Genomic DNA, 20,193 nt, shown 5'->3' with positions numbered 1-20,193 from the left:
CGGATAGATTGCAATGGGATTTATATGCCCCGAGTGTAAAATCAAGTTTCTCTCCGCTGATCAACTCGAAGCACACTATACGAAAACTCATTCAAGCTTTGCAAGTATCAAGCGTGAATCGGATCGATTAGTTGCTCAGCAGTCAAGATCTAGCCAAGAAACGCAGCAGAGTACAACCCATACACGAGACATCCATGCCACATTTCTTAGCGACTTAGCGCCACAACTAGCCGAGTTAAAAGACCAATCATTGGCTTTAAGCGATGCATTGGATCTACATCATATGGGGCTGGATCGGCTGGATACAAAAGTTGGGCAAGTTCACCACGACATGAAACAAGTGGAACGTCAGGCTCACAAAATCATGGGGCGTACAATTCCTGCCGTTTTTCGATTTCGTTGTGCCATTCAAGAAGCCAAGATGGACAAGTTTCTTTGTACTAAAAATGGCGATGCAGTATTGAGGTATGTCAAACTTTTGTTTCAATTAGTGCTATAAATGGTTCATTCGAGTGACGTGACGAAGATGGCTTCAAGTGCTGATGTTGTTGTAGATGGCTGCACTTTTCGTGCGTACACATTGGGCGATGATAGTGACGTGTGGGGCTTTCAATGTGAGAAAACAAGTCGCTTCGTAGGGATCAACCGATACGGAAACTTAAAAGTACAAGGTGTCGAGTTTCATTCGTACGAGCAATTTCTCGTCGAGGCCAAGTCAACGACAACCATTTTTTGCTTGTCCAGCTACTTTGGACTTGGTGGGTGGATTGCGATGAAAGATCTTGGGACGACGAGCAAGCTTACGATAATTCGAGGCACACCCGAGAATAAAGCTTTTGCGGCTCAGTTTCGAATTGTGCCAGTGTGAATGAACTAGCGACAGAACGTAATTTAATAGATTTATGTATTGTTCGACATTCTACCAAGCGATATAATGGGATTAGCCTCGTCTTGTTTTCTGACGTTATTGCCATTTTCAGTGTGCTGGTTTGACCGAGCTAGCAGCAATTGCTACATGACTGGTCTCCCTTCGCGCTTTTTGGAGTCCGTTAGTTTGTATTACATTGACGAATTCGTTTTGGTCTCAAAGCCACAGCACTTGTAGCCTACTAGTCAACGATCATGCAATCTTCAACTATTTTTTTCCTAAGCATTTTCTTGATTTCTTCCGGAAGCATCAATCGCGGCCGACTTCGCATTCCTTGATATCAACTTGTTGCTGCATGCCATCAACGCTTGGTGTTAGGGACAGAGTGTATTGAACTATCGATGTCTCTTTTTGCTTTCAAGTATTATTTAGACCGTAAAGATATCTTGCCTCTGCTGAAAAAGTTGAAATTTCATTAACATCTCGTCGCCACTACTAGTAAGTGGTATACTGTCCACAACTGACGTAAATTCGCTGTTATTGCCACTTTTCAAGTTCGGACGGTCCTTTTCGCCAACACGCTCGCTTCCTCTAATCTCACCAAAATCATTTGCTTTCTAGAATTCCCATTCCCGCGGCACTTGGTCCTTGTACTGGTGCAAACGATCCCGCTGTCGCGCCTATTTCTTGGCACGCTGCTTTATCTTCTACTCATGTGGTTTAAATACGTCCAAGAGGCCTTGAATCGTATAACCCTTGTAAGTTGCTCACTCAGCTTGAGATGCCACTCAGCAAAAAATTGATTTGCTGATTCAGTCTCCACTATTTAGAATTTCTCTTTGTCTCAGCACGCATGTACATTTCCATGTCGTTGTTTTTAAATTCGTGTCAGAAATCCTAGGGTGTATTTCTCCTGCATCGGCTTCCACTTATTTACAATGCTTCATTGATCAGTTGTGCCTATTTCTTAAGTTACGACGTCGAGGCAAAAAGTAGGGATTTGCGGGTGAAAGTCTGATCAGCCATGATCATCTTCGTTTGCCCAGTAATCTATTTACGTAATGCTTTGTTATCAAGCTTTACGTTAATGTATTTTTTGGTCCAACGAAGATGACGTTGTCTTTTCAGGCTTTTTACGCGCTGTTTGCTACTTTTTGTCTCGAGTCGACGCTTAAAGCTGCACGTCAATTTTGTATTTTATTAGAAAAAGAACCTCATTCTTTTGCTGCATCTCCATCTCACGAACGAATGACTTTCTCATCCGCAGGAGGGTAAACGAATTGCATTCGGCTATTTAATGCTTCACAAAACAAACGAGGGCTCCATTATACAAGATGACATTGGTTGCTACTTCTAAAGCATAAATCGAATTATGTTCAAAAATTGGTCGAAAGAGTTGACATTTTTTTTAGTATGAGTGATAATGACGCCGTGAAAATTTACGAAGTGAACGCCACGATAACTTTAAAAAATAGACGAATGCCTTTACAAGCCCGTTCATGATTTGTCATGAAAAGTGCAATTCATCCATTGCAGTGATCAAGCGACTTGGTTAAAATGATGCACAATTTAGGCATTGGAGGTAGCGTGTCTTCGGGACGTACATGTCGTCAATGCGTGTTGAGACTTAAATGTTAATCTATCCACTTTCAAGATCGTGACGATCAAAGACTCCATCGGCTTACGTTATACGAACATAGTATCAACAACGCAAATTGATCTGCTAGGAACGGCTAGACCAATACACTCTTGAACTTGCGATTACACAAACGCGCATCTCAATTTGCCCAAAGAGCCCTTTCATACTATCATTTTACCCGCATTGGTAGGATAAACATACTGTGTTTTGGGCAGCAAATTAATCCATAACTTCGAGTTCAAGGCTCTATGGATTTTATGCGCAGAAAGATGCACCACTTGAATCCGACAAAGTCAGCAGTCGAGTCAGAATGAAGATTTGACTATCAAGACTTTAAAATTTTTGGGCCATTGAACATGGCACGAACGGCGACGACCATGCGATCGAGACAGCTAGTACAAGCGAACGTTCACTTCAGCTAGTACAAGCGAACTTTCACTTCTCAATCCGATGACAAAAGGCGGTCGATGGGCGAGAAGTGTGGTGCAAATCATAAGCTACGTTTCATGCAGACACGCAATGATTTTTTTAATGTTTGCTATATCGAATGAATGAAACAATGATACCGAATCAAAGAGAAAAAAATGCTACCAAGGGAATTTATTGATAAAATTGCTTCGTTTAAATGCACTCATAATTTTAATTGCGGATAGTCACTATTTAGAATTTGAGCTATCAGTTTAGTTCCTCTTAGTCTCGTGATTTCCGTGGAGCCAAGTGGCATTCGATACACTGGCTCTCTTTCTAAAGTCAATTTCTTATAATGTCTCCATTCAATTGAAATTACAGGAGATTTTTTTTAATGTAAAATGTTATTTACCATTTTATTATTTTTAATTTGGAAGTTAAATTTATTTTTCCTTAGGTTTTGAATTTTACACTATGTTCAAATCGTGTCTCCGCATGCAATGCAAACAACTCAATGGTGCTAATTAACGCAACATCAAATCTAGCGAGTGTTTTGATTTTTTTTAAGATAAAAAAATATTGAGTTTTAGATTCTGCATTGATATCGTACGCTACAAGAGCATACTTTGTAATTGACCAAGCTTAATGCATAAAAATAAAATGATTTAATTGTACATGCGTGTTAAAATGACAAATATGCTGAAGAAGAACATATCACTTTTGAATAGGATTCGGTATGTTAATGTGCGCGAGAGTGTGTGGCTATCATAGAAGCGATAATTAAAATATTAAAGCGTTATCAACGCGATAATCACATGTAGCAATGATATATGCATACCATAATCCTACAATTAGTGCGATTATCATCTCATGCTCTCTGCACACAGTGCTCGCACAAATGGAGGCAACTGTGGACAGTTGCCTCCATTTTTCAATTGGGGCAGCGTCAGGGGAATATCGAATGACGGCACAAATACATGAAGGCACGGTGCTCTGGTGCATAAGTGTCGTATACATAGTTTTGCTTTATAATGATTAGTTTTGGTCTTTAAGAAAAATGTCAAGAAGCATCACTCGGAACAATGAAAGTTCTGGATAAAACGAGCCAAAAAATATGCCCTTTCAAGCAACATCTAATTAGTTTGGCTGCTTGCAATAATTTTGCCAACTGCCAGTGTGCGTCAAATGCAATTTTTTAGCTTATTGTTGAGCTTCCTCTACATTTTTTTTTGCATTTCATTGGGAGAAGTGTGAAGAAATCAACTGATTCTGGTGTTCTATCGTCCGCAAAGCCAAATCAAACAAGTTGTTTCTTCGTTTTTCTTATCCTTTATACAGCTGAGCTCGATCAATTCTTTATAATGCCTCTCTCCCATCAAGATATAAAAAAAGGATTCAGCCATTACAATGTCCTGTAACGTGTCAAATACAAACTCATTGATAGTTCTTTGCGATTTTACCCGCATATGCTTTTTTGAGGGTCTTTCCGCTCGGCACGTGTATCTTTCGCCTTAATCTCTTATAAACATGACTAAGCTCACAAGCATTAGGTAAGACCGTATCGACCGTTGGCAATTATTGTCATATATATATATATCAAAATTACTCGTAGGTCGTCTCAATGTTGCTTGAACGTCAGGGGAGAGACGCGACGAACTTTCGACGAATCACAAGATTGCATCACGGGGTAGGGTCGTTTGCCTCCTGAAACCGCATACTTCTCTCGACGTTTGCTCGTCGGTGTACAATACACTCGCTCTTCCCCCTCTTACGTCCAGGAATGTTCGCTGCGTCCCCACAGGACGCTGCGTCCTCTTCCGAGTCCATGACGAATGAGGAGTTACTGGCCCATCAACTCGATTTGCACCATCAAATTCAGCAACAAATGCAAATGCAAATGGAAATGAGTCTGCACCTCGGGCCACGCCCGTCGCTGACGTCGTCGCTTAGCAAAGTCGAGCCAGACCTTGGCGACAATGTCTTTGACATGCTCGACGACTTGATTATGATTCCATCGGGCGCAGTGGCATCCGAACGTACGTCGCTTTCGAGGAATGCACGGGCAGAGACGATGGACAGTGACGCGCCTACCGTCGGGCAAAGCAGCATTAGTAGCAATCGCGATAGTCTCGCGGACATTCTCGAGAGTCTTGACTTGGACGATGAAATTAATGATGATACATTGTCGTCTGGTAGTGAATGTGCTCCAAGTACGAGCGATTCACTCGATGAAAGCGATTTACACGACTTGGAGGACCTCGAAAACCTCGACTTGGAGTTAGACGAGCAAGACCAGGAAGGCGAGTCGCAAGGACATGATACGTCCGAAATGAATGAGTTTGCTCCCGCAGAAGAAGAATTGGTGCACATGAGGCGTTCGTCGTTGGATTTATTAGCGTCGATGCGAAGTAGTACGTCCAGCGTGTCGGCAAACGCCACGGGCAATGTGTGCACGCTCATTTGGGAGGGAGGATTGCTGGGGCTTCGACTGCGTCACTCGCAGTCCCGACAGTTGCCCGCGGTATCAAAAATTACAGGTAAAAGTGCCATTTTTGGCGTGCATCTCGTGGAAGTGGGTGACTTATTATTACGCATTGGCAATCGCATAACCCGTGAAATGGAATTCTTGGATGCGATTCATTATCTTAAAGAGGTCCCGAAGCCCTGTCAATTAGTTTTTCAACGACTTGTGGCGGACCCAATGGCGGTAAAACCGGTGCAACCGAAAGTCAAGAGTGTGATTGGATTAAAACTTGCGGCTAAGTTTGACGAACTTGTGGCTGCGGAGAATGAAAAATTTCCTCCGCAAGCAGCTGTCAAGATGGAAGCCAAGTACGAACTCAAGTGGATTGACGGCCCGCTAGGTATTAGTCTTATTGCAAGTAAGGACGTTCCATTTCCATTGGTGACACGCATTACTGGTAAAAACCGGTCGCCACAGGTCCAAGACGTTCAACCTGGCCACTACCTTGTCCAAATTGGTGCTTATAATACCGCGGATGGCAATTTTAACACGGCAATTAAATTTTTGCAAAAAGTGCAAAAACCCGTGTCTTTGTTTTTTTGTCCTAGCAACAAAAAAGTATCGGCTCGACCCGAATTAGTTGAGGACGAGTACGATCATATGTGGGAAAAGAAACAATCTTTATGTTTCACGGTTCGACCAAGTCCTTCAGGCCACATGGTTGTGGCCGATTTGGGCAGTGCCAAGTCCATTAAAGTCAAGATGAAGGGCGCTCCTAATAATGTGGCCGCATTCGTGAGCTCGGGTGACCGTGTCTTGTGGATTAATGACGACTGTGTCAAAGACCTGACGTTCCACGAAGCGCTGCTAAAATTACGTACAGCCAAGCGGCCATTAGTGATTCGATTTAAAAAAAGCTCGTCGGAAGACGCGATCGCCGTTGTACCAACCGAGGTTTTAAATACGACCAACTTCACGTCGTCGTCCGTCCTTGCGCCTACACCAGCAATCTCGTCGTCGTTATCGTCAAGTTTGAATGCATCGTCGTCACCTACTACGGCAATACCTCTCGTGGAAAAGAACGCGCCAAGTGCTCCAACACCAATTCATTTAAAGACTCTCCAGCCATCTCCGATTCCACTTCCTACACCACGAAGTTTTATCAATCCGCTCAAGAAAATGAGTGTCGCACTTGGAAACCACACGAAAGAGAACGTTTCGAGTGCGAAATTCCAGAATGGACTTCGGAAACAGGTCGATCGACCAAGTCATGGTGTACTACACGATAGTGCGCAGATTAACGCACGAGGCCATGTGGATCAAGACGCAAAACGATCGGGACATGATACAAGGCCATTGAGTGCATCCAACGGCGTCAGACTCTCCCCTCATGGCTCTCGAGGCGGTGGCAATCATCAACACACAGCGGCTTTTGTCACTCTTTCAAATGAAGATTCATCGCCTTCGGTACCGACTAGTTCCGACCCAAGTAGGGCGTATCGAAATGATTCGAATCACCGGAATACCGACTCTTTGACGCGACTGCGGACAGTCGAGCATGGAACACGAAAGTTGCCACTCCCCAAGTCAATAAGCGATCCGATTGATGATCTTCCTTTAAAGCCACTCGCTCGGAGTGGCCATCGTCATGAGTTGCCTCTTCACATGTCAACAAGTGATGGTGTTCGACATCCCGACAAGGTCGTTGACAAAGACACGGATGTGTATGAAGTCGTGTGGCCAGAAGGCACGGCGTTGGGATTGACGTTACGGGTTCATCCAACCACGCGGTTTCCCGTCGTCGCACGCGTGACTGGCACGAGTAATCTCAAGAATATTGAGCACGTTGCACCAGGAGACGTGCTTTTTGCAGCGAACAATATGAACATTGTACCACAAGCAAAATTCAAGCAAACGCTCGAGAATTTGTCACGTCTTCCAAAGCCTGCGGTGTTGCGCTTTCGACGAACGTTGGTTTCGACGCATGCCACGTCGCGAACGGAGGAATTGGATCAGACGCTGCCACGAGGTCCTGCTTTAAAAGACCGTGAGTACGAGCTCATTTGGCGTGAATGTGCGAATCTTGGCTTGGTGTTTAGCTCGGATAACGACGTTCCCAAGGTGACCAAAGTCGATTTCGACTCGGGAGGTCCAATGCTTTATAAAGTCGCAGTTGGAGACGTCCTTACGTGGATTGGTCATATGGAAATTAGTGGCGCTCCATTCCATTCGTCCATGGCAACACTGCGAGCGGTCAAGCGTCCTGTAGTTTTGCGATTTTTTAAACGTGGCACATGAACGACTTGGGGGTATGAAGTTGCCTTTATCCAAAGCGAAAGAAAAAGCTTGTGCGAAAGAACAACCGACTGGCATTGATTGTCCTTGTGGTTAAAGATGTCGGGGGTGAAACACAGACCCGTGGAAACAAGTGGAAGTGGCTTGTATGTTTGTGTTTTAGATTTCATAACGCGTCGAGTACGACGACGTCAAAGGTTACGTTGCTATCCTTTCATTTTGTACTACTTTTGTTTTTATTGTACAAAATCCAATTATTGTGTTTACGCGTGTACGTTGTTGTTGTACTGTCCTTTGGTTCTTGCTGCTCTTGTGACGGCGACGTCTTAAAAGACACTATTATTACTAGGAGACAATACATGAAATCGCTCGAATCTCGCCGCAAGGGCTTGTTTCTTAGTCAAGATTTCATGTCGTGAGTTCTTGAGATCCGTTGAGACGTCCGTGACGTTAATCGCATCCATGAAATTCGCCAACAAAGGGGCTTTGACATTCGACGTGGGGAGACTCACCCCCGACGGCGATAGAAAGTCTTCAATGGCAAACGCATAGTGGTGAGCAATGGCAAACCCAAGCATTTCGACACAAATGACAAAGTCATTCAATGCCGAAGCGATCTTCTGCGCATCCCAGCAGTCAGGACACCCAATGTGCCACTTGGCCGAGATGACACCGACACTTACGAGCATACTGATTAGAATCGATTGCCAGTAGGTGAAAAAAATAATGGCCTTGATTGCAAGAAATTTCGGCCACGGCCGCATGGGTTGCAATTCGTCGTGTGCTCCATGGAAAAAGAGGAGTAAACAGTACAAGGCCCACGTCTGTGAGGCACTGAGGATGAAACAGACGTAGCCATAACTAACGAAAGGATTTAAGAGCTCGCCTTCACCGTAGACGCCTGCTAAACTTGTTACGAGCATGACAATACTCATGAGTAACTTGATTGGGATATATTGCAATATCCCGATAGTCGTTTGCCGCACAAATTTACTCCCCATAGACCAGGGTCGTACACAGCAAAAGGGAAAAACGTGCGTCATTTGGGGCTTGGAACGCATTGTACTGGCCAAGACGGACTGTCCACCGAGGTATTCGACTAGGAAACAGTGAAACGAGTACAGCGCAAACGCTTCGTATAAATCGCGCACGGTTTCAAAGAGCAGCTTCGACTCGTTAAACACGAGCGCCATGTACGACGTCAAGGCGTAGATTGGAACCATCATTAGAATGCGAATGACATGCTTGCGAATGCCCGCGGACGGATTGTACAATAAATGCGTCCAAATAAGCCAACCAGACAGTATGATCGCTAGCAGCGTGAAAGCCCCCGAGATCGCGTACGCTAACGTCTGGAGTTGCATCGCGGTACGACAATACTTTGAAAGCGAGAATTTTGTCACCGTAACCCAATATATTGCTATAGTCTTGCCTTGTAACCTCGTACCCCCCCCCGTTTCATGTAAGAAACATTTCTAAGCTCCACGGGGTACGGTATCACTAAAATCGACAGGAATGGCGGTGAGGGTGAAGCAAGAGGTCAAGTCCGAGGTTCCAACCGATGCAAGTGCATTGAGCACCCCGCACTTGGACGCATCCATGTTCTATCGTCGTCTCGATCGTCTCTACAGCGTGTGGAAGGTAACTCGCGCTTTTTCCTGCTGCCCCACTTTGCCTCCGTACCCCACCCATGGCTCTCACAACTGTACCCATTTGTTCTGTCGTGTGTACCCTAGGAACACAAACACGAAGCAACGTGGAACCAAGTTGACTCATTTAGTGTACTCTCGGGTCGAGCTCAGCAGGAAGAATCCGGGTACCGCAAGTCAGCAGTCTTACAGATCTTTTTGCTAGGTTTTCTGGAATTTCCTGAAACGCTGCTTGTGTTTACACCCGCGACACTCTTTGTACTCACAAGTGGGAAGAAATATACGATGCTTGAAGCCGTAGCTCATGAAAATGCCATGTCTTCGATCCAATTAAGGCTTTTAAAACGCAATAAGGTGGATCATAACAAGGCTAATTTTAAACTCTTACTGGAAGCAATGGAAGCAAGTGGTCCAAAGACAGGAGTGTTGCGTAAAGAGAATCCAGTGGGTGAATTGGTTACGACATTTCAAAGTGCTTTAAACCACTCAACGTTGGAACAAGTGGACGTGACGCGAGGCCTTGAGACGGTCTTGATGATTAAAGAACCGCAGGAACTGGAGAATATTCGATGGGCGGGTGCGCTCTCGAGCAAAGTGTTTAAACTCAAGTTTATGGAAGACATGGAACAGATTATTGACGATGAACAGATCAGGAGTCACGAAGACATTTCCATGGCAATTGAAGAAGTATTTGATACGCCATCCAAAATTAAAGTTACGATTGATCCCGTGGATATTGAGCCGTGTTATCCCCCAATTGTCCAGTCAGGAGGGACGTATGATCTTCGACCGAGTGCTCAAAGCAATCAGGACCCGCTTACGTACGACGTGATCATTTGTTCGCTTGGTGCGAGGTACAAAGGGTACTGTTCAAACGTCGGACGGACGTTTTTTATTGATCCCACGAGTTCCATGGAAAAAGCGTACGAATTGCTTCGAGAAGCCCACGAAGTGTGTATTAAAGAGCTTCGACCTGGTCAAAGTGTTGGGAAAATCGTAGAAAAAGTTCGCAAGTTTATTCAATCAAGAAATGCGACGCTGTTTGGGAAATTGACCAAGAATCTTGGATTTGGTATTGGGTTGGAATTTCGAGAATCGTGTAATCTACTCACGACCAAGAACACGACGATTATTCAAGAAGGCATGGCATTTAACGTTGCGTTTGGGTTCAATGAGATTCCTATTCCCGAGTCCCAGCGTAAGAAGAAGAAACTGGATAGCTACGCGGTATTTCTTGCTGACACGGTCGTCGTGTTGGCAAATGAAACCAAGTGTTATACTAAAGTTCCAAAGGCGTGGGGAAAAGTACGGTATGATATTGAAGACGACACGGACGTGAAAGATGAAAAGACGGCGAGGAAGAGCAATGGGAATGTGGATACGTCGTTATCGGGTACGCGTAATCAAGTGCTACAGTCACGACTTCGGGATCAGCAGCGATTGTTGGAAGGCAAAGAAACGGATCAAGAACGTCGGGACCGTCATCAAGCCGAACTCATGCGAAAAAAACGAGAAGAAGCCATGCGACGATTAGAGGAACAGAATCATGATTTGTCGGATGATGTCAAGAAAGAAAAACGCATTAAAGCGTATGCGGGTCCTCAACAGTACCCGTCCGAGTTACGTGAGCGTCAAGTTATGGTCGATATGCGTGCCGAGACCGTTATTCTTCCAATCAATGGCGTTCCCGTGCCTTTTCACATTTCTACGATCAAGAATGTTAGTAAGTCGGAAGAAGACAAGGCAACGTACTTGCGTGTGAATTTCTTCGTACCGGGTACATCATTAGGACGTGATGTCCTCCCTGCGATGGCAAATGCAATTCTCAAGTATCCAAACAAGATGTTTATTAAAGAATTGGGATTCCGATCGTCGGATGCGCACAATTTAAACAATCAATTTCGATTGATTAAAGAACTTCAAAAGCGTGTCAAGCAACGAGAGCAACGAGAGCAAGAAGAATCGGATTTGGTGGTTCAAGAAGACTTGATTATCACGCGAGATCGTCGTGTCCCGCGTCTTATTGACTTGTCGGCTCGGCCACACTTGACAGGCCGCAAGACCCACGGCACGCTCGAAGCGCACTCGAATGGTGTTCGATTCACGACAAACAAGAACCAGAAACTCGATATTTTGTATGCCAATGTCAAGCACGCGATTTTCCAGCCGTGTGACAAGGAATTGGTCGTACTCATTCATTTTCACTTGAAAAACCACATTATGATTGGCAAGAAGAAGCAAAAGGACGTGCAGTTTTACACGGAAGTGATTGAAGGGTCTCAGACACTGGACAATCGACGGCGGTCGATTTACGACCCGGATGAATTAGACGAAGAAAATCGAGAGCGGGCTCTGCGCGAGAAGCTTAATACGACGTTTAAAGAGTTTTGTCACAAGATGGAGACCGTGTCGGAGCGTCATGGAAAGCCCGTGGTGTTTGATATTCCGTACCGGGAGCTCGGATTCATGGGCACACCGTTTAAAGAAATGGTTCTCTTGCAACCATCCGTGCACTGTCTCGTGAGTCTCACGGACATGCCATTCTTTATCATTTCGCTCGATGAAGTGGAACACGTGCACTTTGAACGCGTGATGTTTTCCTCCAAGAATTTTGACGTGGTGTTTGTTTTTAAGAATTTTGATGTCATGCCCATACGCATTAGTGCCGTGTCAATGAGCGAGCTCGAGCGAATTAAAGAGTGGCTCGATGATATTGATATTTGCTTCACCACGGGCACGGCGAATTTGAATTGGAAGAGCATCATGTCGACGATTAAAAGTGACAATCGATTCTACTTAGATACGGACGAGGACGGTGTACCGAAGCCAGCTGGATGGGAATTTTTAAAGGTGTTGTATACTTTACGTTGTGGTAAACGTGTCATAAGTTTGAAAGTTTGACATGTTCTTGTGTATATGTGTGTGTGTAGATGGAAGGATCGGACGACGAAGATGAGGATGAAGAAGAAGCGGGCGATAGCACGTATTCTGGTGCATCGGAAGAGGACGAAGAAGACAGCGACTCGAGCGATTCGGATGGCTCGGATTGGGAATCGATCGTAGATGAAGATTCCTTGTCCGAAGAAGTATCGGATGAAGAGGACGCTCCGTCGTGGGATGAGCTTGAAAAGGAGGCTCAGGCGTCCGATCGAATGCGCAATGAAAAGCGAGAGCATGAGGAAGAGGACGAAGACTACCGCCGCTCGTCCAAGACGAAGAAATCGCGTCATCGCTAAGTGCAGACATGGCTTTGTGAGTAGTGAGCTGCCTCTTTAACGCATCAATCATTTGAGAATTTTCCGTCTCTCGCGCTGATTTTCACCACCTCAATTGATTTAATTCTTAAGCGAATTGACGTGGAATCACCAACGGCGTGTTGCCAATTCTTACGGTTGCTGCAATCTTTATCTTGCTTAGCTTTGCGTAATGACACCTTTGATTTTCTTGGGCTCGTCGAGTTTGACTTCCTCTGACATCATTGTTGCATGTAGCTCGCAAGGAATAATAAATCGCCGCCCTTGGAGTCGGGCTTTGCGGCCGAATAGAGAGAGAGATGATCTAGCGTTTATCAAAAGGAAGTAGTCGTTAAAGTAGAATTTACTTCAAACAAGTATCACTTGACTTTAATGAAGGCGATGTGTATACTAGCCGGAGCTCTCGCTGCATATGTGGCCGCCAATAGAATGAAGCTGAACGTCATTTTGTCCTTTACACCGCTGGCGTATTCGTTCAAGGACACTCAAGGCGTTAACGCAGCTACGGTCATTATGGCATTCTCCGAGGAGAGGTCATTTATTAGGAAGCTCAAACACTTGCTACAAAATCACCCAAAACTTGAAAATTTGGCTTACGGCCTTATTAATAGATTGTGAAAGGAGCCGATGGCATTGCTCATCGCTCGGTGGTCGGAAGAATCTGCAGCTTAACCGAACTCAAGGTGTCTGTCGCGATGATCTAGACGACGCCACTTTCGTATCTTTGGCCACAATGTGCGAAGATTTAATACGTTGAAAATTTAGCCGAAGTGAGAATTGCTGAAATCCTTGCAGGAATGTATTGTAAATTATTCGCATTCAGAAGTTACTGACGTTTTGAAAAAGATCTCCTTAAAGAAAAATCGCATTGGTGCACGAAACGCGACAATCTTTGAAGCAAATTTTTTGAATGTGCAAGGACTTGACACGGCATTAAGACTTGGACAAGCACTCGACAATGGATTGATTACTCTTACCCCTCCCCCGTGATAGAGATTCAAACTGGCCAACAAAGTATCGCTGCGCTTCGATAACGCTTCTTCCATCCGATGAAAGATATTTCGCGTGACAACGTCTTCGGCGTTCTTTGCTGCATCCCAATTTGTCGACAAACACCAATAAGTTATTCGTCTCGTCCAGTTTTGCCGTGAGAAGATTTGTGGTTGGATTTTGATTTCTACTTATCCTGGACATAAAGACGTCCAGAGAATCTCTTTTCAGATCTTGAGCTCAACAAGGTGACAAAGTATATTTTAGACACCCGCAATTTATGCTTTGGCATGAATACATGTTGTGTGTGGCACCCTGACATTGAACTTTTCCAGGTCATTACAGAGAAAGAGAAGATTATAGAGGGTTGTTATAAGAATGACTCGTTGGCGATGCTATTTGGCTTTTCGAAAGTTGCGCACTTGACCCCGACCAACAGCTTGTTACGACTTTCCATGGTTGGCATCGCGGAAGAATGGGGTAAAATGCTGCTGCCAGAGAAATCGCACAGCTGCTTCAGCTCACTACAAAGGATCAAAACGTGTTTACCAATCCATGTCTCGGATTTCTGGAAAATTATTTGAACCACCATACGAAAGCAGTAATGGACGTTTTGAAGAAGGTCTTATCTCTAAACAGATTATTACTCATAATGCTCTCAGAGAACGCTGGTTTTGCAATATACATACCCTACATGGAGCACATGACGCCAGAGATTCGGACATCAATTTTTCCTGCAACATTTCTCTTGGTCATTTAGAAGTTTGAAAGTGTAAGTTTTTATTAGTTCGCATAGGCACTGCTTTTTTCTATATCATAAAATTGATAATCCTTGCAGGGTAGTCCGACGCATTAGACATGAGTGTGGTGGAACCATGAAAGACAAGTCCAATTAGCTTGAAGCAAGCTTATATTTCTTACCATGTCACTACGCGAAGGGGCACACCGCACCACAAGATAAATCGCGGCGGTGGGAAATAGTAGGCATTATGACATAGAAATCTTTATACAATTCACAAGTGGTGTAGCGGACGCTAAACCAACGCCTTTGACGGCTTCACAGCTTTGTGCGAGGTAGTGAATGGAACAAGACAACACATGCAGGAACTAAGCAATGCAACCAAAGACAAAAGGAACGCTAAAGCATAGTTCATGCTCGCATGCACAAGCAGATTTGCAGAAGTTCATGTTCGTTTGTAGCTGTATTTCTTACAACGTCTTCTTGGTGAAGCCTTTGCAAGACTACTTTCAAGAATGTACGAAACTTCAATTAACAACGCCATAATGCCACAGACTTGTAGAGTTACGATCATCAAATAAGTTCTAAAAGGCTTGTTAATCAATATCTAAAAAGCTAAATCCACCCACGGCACACACAACCATCCGATCGTTACTGGAGTAGCGTCAAACAAATTAGCAAAAGTTTCCGCCTCTCTGAAGCCGGAATTTCCTATATATGATCTGTGGAGACCGACTCGTTCCGTAACATGCAACATTTTCACAAAATCTTTTGAGAAGTTTCGAATGTGAAAATTCAATTCTTTTCCTTTGAACTACGAAAAAGTGTTGTCAAGGGGCGATCCGCAGTGTCGGATTCATTTTTCTCCGGCGATTCGATGCAGCCGCAGGAGCATCCGAAAGATCCAGTATAATTGGTCTCTTGCTCGTGTCTTTATTTTTTGGGTGCAAAGCCTCTTGCAGCGATTTTACAAATTTTTTGTCATTTTCACTGTTTAGCATCTGTTTCGTTCGCTCCAACGCTGATGTGAGTTGGCTCACAGTAAAAGGCTCGTCTATTGACAGCGTCATGAGCACTGCAGCCGGGCTTGCGTGATAGCGTTTTAACCACTCTACCAAGTCTGTCATATATTGTTTTCTACACAATTCGGGCGGATTCTCTGCTGAGAGCATTTTAAACAAGGTGCCGACTGGGTAAATTTCCGCAAAAACGTCTATATTGATGTTCAGTGCTCGTAGATAGACATCTAGTTTCTCGAACACGGAATTGGTAAACAGATCCATACCATCCTCCTTCAGTTCGAGAAGCTCTAATATTTGTTGCAAGAACTTCTTCTTGCCCAGTACTTCGATGACGGCATTCGCGTAGCTTTGGAATCGTTTGCTACTATCCGTGGTCATTTTAGCCATTTTTATTAAGCCAAACTTCTTGACGAGAACATCATCAGAGTACGTTGATCGGATGAATGACACTTCGGCTTTAATAGTTCCATCAAGAGATAGATTATCGCGCCACATCACAAATTCATGCCAAATGGCAAAGTTCGGGGCATCCAGAATGTTGTCCATTTCGTTGCCGATTAAAAAATCATACGTCCTCGTCTTTGAATTTCCACTATACCTGCGGAAAAGCACTTGTTTTATATGCCACACGATATTTCGCGTGATAATGTCTTCAGCTTCCATCGCAAAACGAAGAATAGTATGTAGACCTTCGCGCGTGTGGCGATACTTTGATAAAGAATAAGTAAGATTACGAATTGGCTCTTTTGTACCGTTTGAAGTCATCATTCTTAAAGCTTCCACTGGCCATTTTTTGGATCTCAAACAAAATCGCACTGCCATAGTCTTCATTTCTGGTAAATGCTCTGCTTCTGTGTCCACTCCGTCTAATTTCTCCAATGATGTGTCCACTAAACTCTTCGTGTCTTTAGTAAGTAGTTTTTCCATCTTGACTAAACCTGCTTTGTTTGGTGTTCCGTCAGGTATATCTCTTAGCGCTATTTTGACTGCTTGTTTCAATTCCTCCTTGCTTGTAGCTTTCAATAGTATTTGTACTACTGCCACCTCTGCTTTGTCTGCACCGTAATACATATGCGCATACTGTGTCCAAAGAATTAGAATTGGCGTCGTCAGAACTTTCATGATCGAAAGATGGTATGATCTCACGGCTACAAAATCTTCGGACAGCAGACCAATGAGCAATGCAACTGGGCGAACTCCCTGGTCTATTAATAAAAGCATTAAGCCATCTAGGTACCGAGCATTTTCGGGTTTATCAATGCCCGCCATATGCAGCAACTTCATCAAAGAACCAACCCTGCGACTTTTTGATAAGATGTCCATTGCTTTTTTATACACTTGGCTAGATGCACTTCCAGATGACTTTTGTATATATGTCGTCCAGATTGGAAGTAGTGGGTCGCTAAACAGTTCTTGATCATTCCTGCTGACCTTGAGCAGTTTGAGGACATCGTCCGCTGGCGTTTTTTGTAGCATACAGAAATCTAGCGTGGCTTTTAAAAAGTATGCGACCAAAGGATTGCTTGTATGCTCCGAGAAGCCAAAGAGAGAAGCCCAGGAGTTTCNAGATATTTGGATATCGAGGGCTGTTCATCTTTGGCGTAAGTTTCCACCATCCATTTTTTCATCGATAAAAGAGGAATCTCTAGAAATGTTTTGTTCTTAGATCGTGCAAGCTCAAACAGTAACCTTTTAGAGCCATAAGTTTGAAGCATTGCGTCAAAGAGCTTCTTTAAACGTTCACCTTCGCCAAATTCTAATAAAACTGTTATAGCCCACAATTTCCAATAATCATTTTGGAAGAAACTGACCGTGTGGAACTCCTTCATAAGATTTGTCGACAGCTCTTTCTCCACCGATTGTTTGTTTTTATTCGCAATCTTTTTTGAAATAGATTTCAAAACCTTTTGCAGCGATTTTACAAATTTTTTGTCATTTTCACTGTTTAGCATCTGTTTCGTTCGCTCCAACGCTGATGTGAGTTGGCTCACAGTAAAAGGCTCGTCTATTAACAGCGTCACGAGCACTGCAGCCGGGCTTGCGTGATAGCGTTTTAACCACTCTACCAAGTCCGTCATATATTGTTTTCTACACAATTCGGGCGGATTCTCTGCTGAGAGCATTTTAAACAACAAGCCGACTGGGTAAATTTCCACAAAAACGTCTATATTGATCTTCAGTGCGCGTAGAGAGACATCTAGTTTCTCGAACACGGAATTGGTAAACAGATCCATACCATCCTCATTGAGTTCGAGAAGCTCTAATATTTGTTGCAAGAACTTCTTCTTGCCCAGTACTTCGACGACGGCATTCGCGTAGCTTTGGAATCTTTTGCTACTATCCGTGGTCATTTTAGCCATTTCTATAAAGCCAAACTTCTTGACGAGAATATCATCAGAGTACGTTTCTCGGATGAATGACACTTCGGCTTTAATAGTTTCATCAAGGGATAGATTATCGCGCCACATCACAAATTCATGCCAAAAGGCAAAGTTCGGGGCATCCAGAATGTTGTCCATTTCGTTGCCGATTAAAAAATCATACGTCCTGGTTTTTGAATATTTAATATACCTGCTGAAAAGCACTTGTTTTATATGCCACACGATATCTCGCGTGATAATGTCTTCAGCTTCCATCGCAAAACGAAGAATAGTATGTAGACCTTCGCGCGTGCGGCAATACTTTGATAAAGAATAAATAAGATTAAAAATTGGCTCTTTCGTACCATCTAAAGTCATCATTCTTAAAGCTTCCACTGGCCATTTTTTGGATCTCAAACAAAATCGCACTGCCATAGTCTCCATTTCTGGTAAATGCTCTGCTTCTGTGTCCACTCCGTCTAATTTCTCCAATGATGTGAAAACTAAACTCTTCGCGTCTTCAGTAAGTAATTTTTCCATCTTGACTAAACCTGCTTTGTTTGGTGTTCCGTCAGGTATATCTCTTAGCGCTATTTCGACTGCTTCTTTCAATTCCTCCTTGCTTATAGCTTTCAATAGTATTTGTACTACTGCCACCTCTGCTTTGTCTGCACCGTAATACATATGCGCATACTGTGTCCAAAGAAACAGAATTGGCGTCGTCAGAACTTTCATGATCGAAAGATGGTATGATCCCACGGCTACAAAATCTTCGGACAACAGACCAACGAGCAATGCAACTGGGCGAACTCCCTGGTCTATTAAGAAAAGCATCAAGCCATCTAGGTACCGAGCATTTTCGGGTTTATCAATGCCCGCCATATGCAGCAACTTCATCAAAGAACCAACCCTGCGACTTTTTGATAAGATGTCCATTGCTTTTTTATACACTTGGCTAGATGCACTTCCAGATGACTTTTGTATATATGTCGTCCAGATTGGAAGTAGTGGGTCGCTAAACAGTTCTTGATCATTCCTGCTGACCTTGAGCAGTTTGAGGACATCGTCCGCTGGCGTTTTTTGTAGCATACAGAAATCTAGCGTGGCTTTTAAAAAGTATGCGACCAAAGGATTGCTTGTATGCTCCGAGAAGCCAAAGAGAGAAGCCCAGGAGTTTCTGTCCTTGTAAAAGCTTGTGATTATATCAAATTCGGCCTTGAGCACGTTCTCATGTGAGAGCATGTTCATGTACTCATGCCAAATCAAATACTGCTGCGTCTTTAAAATATTGTAATTTATCTCGTGGAGCTCAAGTTTCAGAAATAGGTCTTCACCACGAAGCCCCTGTGCCTTCCAAAGTGTGTAAAGTTCGAGTCGTAGAATCAAGGCATGCTTTCGCCGAATTTTGTCTTCACTTTGTATTGCATCCTGTAAAACCAAGCAGAGCTTATTCAGACCAATTCTCTCAGCAGCTTTGTCCAGTGTTGCGGTTTTTATATAGGCTTCATCTAGCAGCTTCCATTTGAAAGAGTGATCATACTGTCTCAGAAATGAGATGAGAATCTCAGCAAATGATGACCTCTCCTCGGTGTTGTCACGTGGTGTAATTGGATATCCGATGGCTGTTGCCTCAAGCGGTTGCACTGAAGGTGACAAGGTCGTGTTGCTATCCATTGTTATTTCAGCGGTGGCTGCAATTTTAACGAGGACTCCAGCCAGGATAGCGACGTCAAGGAGATGCATGGCAGGATCAGATTTGCGAATTTCTCGAAGTGGTTTAAGGAATGGAAGGCTCACAAAGCCAAAATATGTAAGTGTATCGTTACATTAAATTGACACTTAGTAATATTTGAAAGGCTTATTCATTGGTAGATATTGGCCTTTATATCTACTTGCTCCGCGGCCCAGTCAGGACTGGACGCGCGCAGAGAGAGACAAATAAGACTTCATTACATGTTTCGTTTTTAGTATATCATTAAGTTAGCAACAATATATAGAAACAGAAGAACTTAAACTAAATACAGTTCACTTTTAACCCTCTTTAAGGCTAGTGTTTTAAGGGAGTCTCTCTCTGCACGTACTAGTGTACGTGGAGTGTAATGGGGCACTACGACTTGTACTGCTTCAGTACAAGCCCACTTCGCACTGCTTCAGTTGCGAGTGGTGCCTTACGTTATTTCACGTAAACTAGTACGTGCAGAGGAATACTTCTCTTTAAGGCAACTCATTTAAAGAAGGTAAAATGAAAACTGTATTAATATTTTAAGTATCTCTTCTTTCCATCTGTTAACTCTAACTTAATTATAAACTAATACTAAATACATGCAACTGATTTCTTATCTTATTTTATCTGAATCTCTCTTTTGTTTATCTCTACAGCTGATTAGTCTGCTGAATAAATAGATATAATGGTCTATACCTATTTATGGATAAGAATTCTGAACATTACTATGTAAAGTAATATCCTCCAAATATTATCTGCCCTTTAAATACTTTATTAATTTA

General features: G+C 43.5%; 6 protein-coding genes across 6 annotated transcripts; 3 read left to right on the top strand and 3 right to left on the bottom strand.

Moving 5' to 3' along the window:
- Positions 1-13: 13 nt before the first annotated feature.
- Positions 14-868, top strand: CCR75_006376 (uncharacterized protein; the record flags this gene model as incomplete). The annotated part of the gene is made up of 2 exons (XM_067964446.1): positions 14-465; positions 514-868. 2 exons carry the CDS (start codon positions 14-16, stop codon positions 866-868), a joined length of 807 nt encoding a protein of 268 aa, XP_067819580.1.
- A 3,827-nt stretch (positions 869-4,695) lies between these two features.
- Positions 4,696-7,677, top strand: CCR75_006375 (uncharacterized protein; the record flags this gene model as incomplete). Its single annotated transcript, XM_067964445.1, has 1 exon — positions 4,696-7,677. One exon carries the CDS (start codon positions 4,696-4,698, stop codon positions 7,675-7,677), a length of 2,982 nt encoding a protein of 993 aa, XP_067819581.1.
- A 323-nt stretch (positions 7,678-8,000) lies between these two features.
- Positions 8,001-9,038, bottom strand: CCR75_006374 (uncharacterized protein; the record flags this gene model as incomplete). The annotated part of the gene is made up of 2 exons (XM_067964444.1): positions 8,001-8,535; positions 8,947-9,038. 2 exons carry the CDS (start codon positions 9,036-9,038, stop codon positions 8,001-8,003), a joined length of 627 nt encoding a protein of 208 aa, XP_067819582.1.
- A 121-nt stretch (positions 9,039-9,159) lies between these two features.
- Positions 9,160-12,868, top strand: CCR75_006373 (uncharacterized protein; the record flags this gene model as incomplete). Its single annotated transcript, XM_067964443.1, has 4 exons — positions 9,160-9,315; positions 9,411-10,274; positions 11,040-12,173; positions 12,815-12,868. Exons 1-4 carry the CDS (start codon positions 9,190-9,192, stop codon positions 12,866-12,868), a joined length of 2,178 nt encoding a protein of 725 aa, XP_067819575.1. The 5' UTR covers positions 9,160-9,189.
- A 2,268-nt stretch (positions 12,869-15,136) lies between these two features.
- Positions 15,137-16,651, bottom strand: CCR75_006372 (uncharacterized protein; the record flags this gene model as incomplete). The annotated part of the gene is made up of 1 exon (XM_067964442.1): positions 15,137-16,651. The coding sequence occupies one exon, from the start codon at positions 16,649-16,651 to the stop codon at positions 15,137-15,139; it is 1,515 nt and encodes a 504-aa protein (XP_067819576.1).
- A 409-nt stretch (positions 16,652-17,060) lies between these two features.
- Positions 17,061-19,362, bottom strand: CCR75_006371 (uncharacterized protein; the record flags this gene model as incomplete). Its single annotated transcript, XM_067964441.1, has 4 exons — positions 17,061-17,084; positions 17,140-17,875; positions 17,900-18,009; positions 18,118-19,362. 4 exons carry the CDS (start codon positions 19,360-19,362, stop codon positions 17,061-17,063), a joined length of 2,115 nt encoding a protein of 704 aa, XP_067819577.1.
- Positions 19,363-20,193: the final 831 nt, after the last annotated feature.

Source organism: Bremia lactucae, linkage group LG9, assembly GCF_004359215.1.
Source record: "Bremia lactucae strain SF5 linkage group LG9, whole genome shotgun sequence".
In the NCBI taxonomy this organism is placed as follows: domain Eukaryota; phylum Oomycota; class Peronosporomycetes; order Peronosporales; family Peronosporaceae; genus Bremia; species Bremia lactucae.
Note: the sequence above shows the minus strand (reverse complement) of the source record. Positions and strands in the feature narration are given on the sequence as shown.